General features: G+C 37.8%; 1 protein-coding gene across 1 annotated transcript in view; it reads right to left on the bottom strand.

The window, feature by feature from the left end:
• The window catches only part of LOC102851130 (transmembrane protease serine 11E-like), a 107,762-nt gene that overhangs the window by 23,291 nt on the left and 75,565 nt on the right, over positions 1 to 8,906 (bottom strand). Inside the window, exon 6 of the mRNA XM_006902725.1 lies at positions 4,256 to 4,294. Within this exon, the coding sequence (XP_006902787.1) occupies positions 4,256 to 4,294 (39 nt within the window). The remainder of the gene's footprint in view (positions 1 to 4,255; positions 4,295 to 8,906) is intronic.

Below are 8,906 nucleotides of genomic sequence, written 5' to 3'. Positions count from 1 at the left end.
AGTGCCTCCTTTAGATTTGGAAGCAGGAGTGGCAACCACTTCCTAAACAACTTGCCTCCAGATACTCTATTAACTTATATATATTTCGATAGTTGTAGAGGGGCTTCAGGCCTTTTGTTCATAGAGTTGCTATGAGTTGTGCTCAACTCGACGGCAATCATCATCAACAACAACTATATGTAGAATTATTTTTTTAAGGCATCTCCAGAATCTAGAAGGAGCTCCAAAAATAATTATAAGGGGAAATAAAAGAAATCCGATTATAAACCATTTTGAAATAAAAATAATATTTGACTGCAAACCCCTTTCTTTTAATGGGTGTAATTCCTAAGCATTTAGAAAATAAAGATCAGTTTTCTGTACTTGCAGTGATCAAAGTACAGAATTAAGATGGTAGCTGTCAATGAGGAGGATTCCTTCTCTCCTCCACCTACATTTGGTGATGTCAGCATTTTTTTCATTTTTTTTTATTACATCTGTGTGTGGGGGATACAACTATAATTTAGTGGGTAGATACCAAAGGATGCTGTTCAACATCAACCACATGTAGGATACATCCTGTACTACTCCCTCCATCAATAATTATGTGCCTCCAAATGTCATAGCGTTCAAGCTGAGAAATCTTGAGTTAAAGAGAGTTATATATACCAAGAATGTCAACATTTAAACAATTAGAAAGGTAGATGGTCAGTTGCTTCACAGAGAGGTCAGTGGTGCCCTCAAGGTAAGGGACTTTAATACAATTCTAATGGCAAGCAGTTCAAATTTTTCAGCTCTCTGTAGTAGGATAGGCAATCTTCTACCATGCAATTTACTGCTAATGAAAACCCCCTGAAAGGTCAGCTGTGAGTTGGTTTCATATTGACAGCACATGACAAGAAGTTATTTTGAGAACTTCCTCAGGATAGAAAAGCATTAGAAGCAGAAGGGTAGATATTTTGGCTCACTAACTCCTTAAATTTGTATGATGCTTTTGGTTTTAGATTATTATCTTAATGTAACCCAAACTTCAGGTTTTTGAAGCATCTATTCATAAACATTATGTAACTGAAAAAAACCCTTGTTGTTGTTGCTGATATTGTTAAGTCCAGCACGACTCATAGCGACTCTATGAACAAAAGGACTGGAGTCTTTCTATAACTATGGTCATTTATCGAAGTTCACAGAGTGTCCTGTTGTTTAGGAAGTGGATAATACCACTCCTGTTGCTATTTCTGAGAGAATTGCTTTCTAAGTTGACTCACAAAATGCGACACCCATTTTCTCCCTCTTTCTTGCCACTTCCTTATCATGGATGCTGTGAAGATAAAACAAATAATCCAGAACCCAGAGGTAAAACGGTTCCTCCCTATCCTGCTTTTTCAGTTTGGACAACTCCTAAAGGAAATTGGCTTTTATTCAGCTTCTCTCAGAGGACTATGAAAGCAAAGATGCTTCTTTGTGGCTAAGAGGAGAACCTCACCCAGAGACTGTATTTCCCTGTTTCAGCTCTTACTCAGAATTTTAATCTAATTTATATCCATGTATTAACTTCCATTCTGAGTTTTCATTTAGTCATGATTGTTGAATCTGCTGTTAGCCACTACCTCAGTAGTATTTTTATTCCTTATTAGCTGGCACTTTTTAGCTTTTGTTTTGTCAAAAGAGGTCATATGCTCAATTACAAGGTTGTAAGGAATGTAGTGAGAAATGGCTGGCTGAGACTGAAAAGCACTAGAGAATTTATCAAGTTCTTAGAGCATCTCTACCCTTTCAACTTTCACTCTATTGCCTATCACTACACTTCAGAATAATTTATATCATACACTGAAAGTTGCCTTTTAATACTATGAGATTTCACAACAACATGAGATTTCATTTACCTACCTGTCTCCCTTTTGCTTAAAACATGATCAATATTCCAAATAGATCAAGTCAAATTCAGAACACTAACAGAGATGGCTGTTTAGTGTTTTAGTTGAGGGACAGTAAAAGGTGAAAGATTTAGTTGAGAGATAGACATATTGCCTGATTTCATTCTTCTTATTTTATTCCAGTCTTTACTACCTACTGGTAAATTCTCAATTGTAAATTTGACTGTATTAATATGAAGATTTTGAATCAGAAAAACTGATTTACAGCATATTTTGTAATATTTCTAAAGATTATCCACTTAAAACATTTCAAAGAGAAAAATGATCTAGTATCTTGTTTTGCTCATGTTCTTAAGACGTTGTGATGCTTGAGTTTGAAGGACAATAAGAGCTTTTGTTTTAGTTTCACTTCTCTCTGGAGGGTAACTTTTTTAACCAGCAAACACATTTAGTCTCAATTTCCAGATAGTACAGTACAGCAGTACTTCTGACAGTCTGCTCCCGCTTCTGCCTACTCTTGCAACCTTAGAAATCACTTTTCCCTGAGCAAGTAATTGGAGAATGGAAGCCTTGGCTAACAAGAAGCTATTTTCAACCCATTATACTTGCATTTTTGTTTTAGAATTCTGTAGTGAATTCTTTGGTCTAGAATTTTCAAATGCAAAACATAGATATAAATAGCTCACCTTTATCTGAGTGTCTGTTATGAGAGCACTTAAGTGAGGACTTTACTTGTGTCACCTTATTTTATCTTCATAACAACTTGGCACTGAGGCTTTGAAAAGTTAAATAACTTGTTTAAATTTATTTAGTTATTAAATGGTAATCTAGGACACAACATTTATCGTGCTCGCTTTCAATTAATTCTTTGCCAGTTGGTTATTGTTAAAGATTTCCACAGCATAACATACATCAATTTACATGTACAATTTAATGACATTGATAACATCCTTTAAGTTGTATAATCATTCTCACCCTACTTCTCTTAATTATCTTCCCTTATTTAATATAGATTCAGTGTCTCCTAAGGTTCTTCTCTAATATTTCAAGTTGCTTTGTTAATTTGATCTTATATAGGTAACTCTTTAAGAAGCACAATGCTCAAGGTAGACATTATTTACTAGTTGAGTTGAACTATGGCTTAGTTTTAAGAAAACTTCAGGATGTATTTTGGTTTAGGTTTTGAAGATTATCTCAGGGCAGTAGTTTTAGGAGTTTATCTATCCTCCATAGATTTAGAAAGTCTAGAGCCCAATGAAATGTCAAATTTTTATTCTATATATTCCTTCTTTTGATAAGAATTCTTCTGTGGAATCATTGATATGAATGTTCACTAAAGGTAGCTGGGTGTCACCCAGTTCTTTTGATCTCATTTCAAGGACACAGTTTATGAAGGAGGCGATTAGCCATACATTCATTTCCACTTCCTGTTTCTGACTCTTCTCTCGCAGTTGCTCTGGGTGAATTGAGAACAATTGTTGTGCCTGGATGACTGCTTACAAGCTTGCTTTTAAGGCATCAGAAACTATGCAGCAAACTAGGATGCAAAATGGAAACACTAAACATGTTATTAGGCTGCTTAACTAGCCTAGTCCATGAAACCATGACTCCAAACCTCCAACCAAGTAACAAAATCCAATGAGGTTTTGGATGTATCTAAGACGCATCAGAGGCAGCTGTGTTGTTTTCCTTCCTTCCTTCCTTCCTTCCTTCCTTCCTTCCTTCCTTCCTTCCTTCCTTCCTTCCTTCCTTCCCTCCCTCTCTCTCTCCTTTCTAATTGTTTTTATATATATTTTATATGTTGTTGTGATGGTGGTGTATCATCAAGTCAGAACTGACCCCTCCCTACCTGACCCTACAGGGAACTGTCAGGGATAGTATATCGCAGAAGATATTGTCCATAATTTTATTGTCCATCCTTTTCCCATGAAGTGGCTGGTGGATTCAAACCATGAGCCTCTGAGATTGCGGTGCAGCTTCTTACCACTAGGTCACCAGAGCTCCCTCCCTGTACATTTGGTAGTGTGAGTGTATGTCACACAATTTTTGCCAATTCTTTTTTTTTTTTAAAACACAGCTTATTTAAAATAATCACCTCTACCCTTAATCAATGCGATTTTTAAAAATCATCATTAATCTCTTCCCCCCCCCCTTCCTTCCACTCCTAGTAACCACTAACAAAAAAATTCTAAGTTCTGAATCACTGGTTTTTTTCCTAGATTCTCCCAGCCTGTCATAACACATGACAGCATTTTCATTTTAAATCCATGACATCAGTCAAGTTAGGACTGACTATAATTACTTTCTTACAAGTTCCCCAAAAGCAGAATTTACTCTAAGTTCATGGACCACATTTGATTTTCAAATTTCACTAAAAAGTAATTACTTGTCAAAGCACTTACAAGTATTGAGAAGATTTTCTGCCACTGGCATTTCAATATCTAAAATTTAAGAGGAAAGAAAATGTTAACATTTAGCTTTTGGAACATATTTCATTTTGTATTAATTATTATTTGTTTCTTTTGTTATGTGTGAAATATTATTTTATAGTCATACTTAGATTATTGAATCTTGACTCATTTCTGTGCTGTCCTGGAGAATTATATATTAATATTTATTTTGGGTCCTGCACAACACTGTGATATATAAAAAGTAATGATAGTCCATCATTTCCTGAGTCCAAATCACCTTCAAACTGAATGCATTTTATAAATTTTATAAGACATCACTTCAAATATTATCTCTTACTCTAGCCATGCTGCCTTGACCAGTTCTATGCATGTCTGTATCAGCTTTTCTGGGGATAACTTGACAGAACCAGAACTGTGAATTCTCACTTTCTGACAGAAGAAACCTACTGACACTCCTATTGTACCACCTATAAGTTCTGAAGTTTATGTGGCAGAGCCACTGACTAATAGAAGAGTTGGTGGATTGAAAAGCTTCCCCCTTTAGTCACCTGGGAAGACATTTCTGTAACACTGTTTATAGGCTCTAGAGGAGAGAGCAACAATTGCCTTAACAGTGATACTTTTGCTTTTTAACATTTTAAAAAGAGATTTGTAGCAGATTTTCTCAATGCAATAATAGGCTATTTGCCATCTCCCATTCTTTCTTTTGGCTTTAATCTCTTTCTAGTTTAAACTCAAACTCAAACTTAGCTTATTGAGTGGTAACCAATTCATAGCTGACCCGCTAGTGGATTTTTGAAGACTGTAAATGGACCTATTGGTGGATTCAATCTGGGGTACAGGAGCTGTCTTTGGTATAGCAGTTTAACTCCCTAGCGACTATAACACCATTATTCTCTTTACAATTTATTATTGTTATTGTTAGGTCCATCAGGGATGTGTCCTGTCTCCATACCTTTTCAAATGATATATAGAATAGATCATCTGGGAGGCTAGGCTCTATAAGGAGAAATGTGGAGTCAAAATTAGAGGAAGGTTCATTAACAACCTGCGAGATGCAGATGACACAACCTTGCTCACTCCAACTGAAAACAGTCTAAGCGCTTGCTGCAGAAGGTCAAGGATTGCAGCCTTCAATATGGATTGAAGCTCAAAATCAAGAAAACAAAGATTCTCACCACTGGGCCGTTCAGCAGCATCATGATAAATGGAAAAGAGATTGAGATTGTTAACAGATTCAGTTTGCTTGGCTCCACAATTGGCTATCTTTGTACTAGCAGTCAGAAAATCAAAAGACAAATATCACTGGGAAAAATTTGCTGTCTTGGACCTCTCCAGAATACTGAAGAGCAATGATGTCAGTCTGGAGATTAAGGTGTGCCTGATCCAGGCCATGGTCTTCGTAATTATTTGCTATTCATTAGAAAGCTGAACAATGACTAGGGATGATAGAAGAATTGATGCCTTTGAGCTGTGGTGCTGGAGAAGAGTATTGAATATACTATGGACTGCTAACAGAACAAATAGGTTCATCCTAGAGAGGGTGAAACCAAGCTGCTTCTTGGAGGCAAGGATTCTGAAGCTTTGGCATATTGCAAGGAGGGATCAGTCCTTTGAGAGGGACATCATGCTTGGAAGGGTTGAGGGACAGCGCAAGAGAGAAAGACTTTCGATAAGCTGGATTGAATCAATAATTGGGGTAATGCAGCAGGTGTGTCAAAGATGATAAGGTTGACTCAGAAAGAGCAGGGTTTAGAACTGTTGTACATAGGGTCACTATGAGTTGAAAATGACTTTATGGAACATAACAACAACAACAACTCTACTGAGTCAGAACCAATTAATAGTTGATACTAACAGTGGGTTTTCAAAGGCTATAAATTACATGGGAGTGGATTGTCTTTTTTCTCCCTGGAGCAGCTGGTGGATTCAAGCCGGGTTGGTAGCGCAGCTCTTTACCATTTCAGCTCCCTTTATAGTTTGTTATTGGTGTGTGTTTTCTAGTTGTAACTGACTTGTATCTGACCTTACAGTGAGTTTTCAGAGGCAGTTAATCATATGGGAGGAGATTGTCCATCTTGTAAGTCCAGACTGAGGATATATGCTCTAGGAAAACATCTCTCTAAATCAGTTGTGGAGGAAAGCTCTTGATTCCTTCAGCATTTGTATGCTTGATCTTCCCTGGAGGTTTCTTTGTGCTCTGGAATTCTCCATTGATAAGGAATTTTGTAGGCCCAGACACAAAACGACACAGCTAGTGACTTTTAAAAAAAAATTTTATTGTATATTGGTTTGCTTACAAAGTTCTATTCATTGTGTTTCACACTGTTCTTCATTCACAATTACTCCCGTTCATTTTTGTTGTTGTTATGTGCCATCGAGTCGTTTGTGACTCATAGTGACCCTATGTACAACAGCCCTAAACCCTGCTCTATCCTGTGCCAGTCGCATTGCCTCTGACACACCCGTCCCGATTACCCCAGTCACTGAATCAATCCATCTCATAGAGGGTCTTCCCCTCCTGTAGAGCTGTCCCTCTATACTACCAAACATGATGTCCCTCTCCAAGGACCTGTCTCTCCTTACAACATGTCCGAAGTATGTCAGATGAAGCCCCAGAATCCTTGCCTCCAAGGAGTAGCCTGTTTTAACCCTCTCTAGGATGGATCTGTTTGTTTTCTTGGCAGTCCATGGTACATTCAATACTCTTCTCCAGCACCACAGCTCAAAGGCGTCAATTCTCCTTCTATCCTCCCTAGTCATTGTCCAACTCTCTGATGCATAACAAGTGATTGCAAAAACCATGTCCTGTATCACGCGGACCTTAGTCTCCAGAGAGACACTGTTGCTCTTGAGTACTTTAGAGAGGTCCCTAACAGCAGACTTTCCCATAGCAATACGCTTTTTGATTTCCTGACTGCTGGTGCCAAGAGTGTTGACCGTGGAGCTGAGCAAACTGAAGCTGTGAAAAATATCAATCTCTTCGCCATCCATCCTGATGCTACTGATTGGTCCAGTGGTGAGAATCCCATTCATTAGGGTTATAAATTAATCACCATTGGAGTATGTCCACCAGTACCCTCTCTTTTCAGGTTCTGACCAGATCTTTTTCCCACCAAATCTTTTCCATTTCCTTTACCCCTTCTTCAAGGAAATTAGAACTGAGACACAAATGGAGATTTGTACATCACAGTTCAGGGTAGCATTATTCGTCATCATGAAAACATGGAGACAGCCTACATCCCCAACCAGAACGGAGTGATTTGAGAAAGAAATTGTGGTACACTCACACTAGGGAACACTATGCAGCACATAGGTGAAATGACTTTGAAAAATACTACATAACTTGGGAGAGACTAGAGAGCATTATGCTGAGTGAACTAACTCAGTCCCATAAGGACAAATACTCTGTAAGACCATTAATGTAAAAATTGGAGGATAACTAGTAAAACATATCCTGGAACCTAAGGGGGAAGGGGTAGGAGCAGAGGGGTGAAAGATGAACAGGGGCGAAATCACAGAGTTGGTGATTATTTCTTGGTGGTACTGATCCCCCTTTCTTCACTGCTGCTTCTGAGAGTGTTGATTGTGGATTTATGTAAAATTAAATCCTTGATAAGTTCAAAATTTTCTTCATTTATTTATCATAATATTTTTTAAGTCCAGTTGAGAGGATTTCTGTTTTCTTTATACTGAAATGCAATCTATATGGAAAGCATAATCTTCATCAATATTTCAAGTTATCATCACTTTCAGCAAGCAAGAATGTGTCATTTGCATATCACAGGCTATTTAATGAGGCTTCCCTCAATTTTGATGCTGCAATCCTCTTCACTTAGTGAATAGTTCTTTTTGGATAATTTGCTCACCATACAGGTTGGTTCAAAAAACAGTGTGGTAAAAGAATAGAGATTCTGTGATATATAGTGCATTACTTTTTTATGTCTGTTGAGTGTACTTTGCTATATGTTGTTGTTATAGTTATGTGCTGTCCAGTCGCCTGTGACTCATAGCAACCCTATGTACAACAACCCTAAACCCTACTCTATCCTGTGCCAACCTCACAGTCTCCAACACACCTACCCTGATTACCCCAGTCACTAAATCAATCCAGCTCATAGAGGATCTCCTTTCCTGTACTGCCCCTCTACGTTCCCAAGTATGACGTCCCTCTTCAAGGACTGGTCCCTCCTTGCAACATGACCAATATGACCAATATATGTCAGACAAAGCTTCAGAATCCTTGCTTCCAAGGAGCAGTCTGGTTTAACCTTCTCCAGGATGAACCTGTTCGTTTTCTTAGTAGTTCATGGTATAGTCAATACTCTTTTCCAACACCATAGCTCAAAGGCTGTGAATCAATTCTCCTTCTGTCATCCCTAGTCATTGTCCAGCTCTCTGATGCATAGCAAGTGATTCCAATATATATGAATCTATTTAAAATCAATACTCTTACTGTGGTTTCAGTTATTTGGAACCTTCTGTTATGTGTACCACATGATTTTTCACATATACATACATTCTGGATAAAAGACAATTTACTTTAGTAATATTGTTTTTTTAATGTATGCCTTTGAGTTGGAACTGATCTGTAGCTGACCCTCCAGCAAGTTTTCTGAGGCAATTAATCATATGAGAGGAG

This window comes from Elephantulus edwardii, unplaced genomic scaffold (genome assembly GCF_000299155.1).
Source record: "Elephantulus edwardii isolate Elephantulus edwardi_28Jun2011 unplaced genomic scaffold, EleEdw1.0 scaffold00442, whole genome shotgun sequence".
NCBI classification, from domain to species: Eukaryota; Metazoa; Chordata; class Mammalia; order Macroscelidea; family Macroscelididae; genus Elephantulus; species Elephantulus edwardii.
This window is presented reverse-complemented; position numbering and strand designations above follow the sequence as displayed.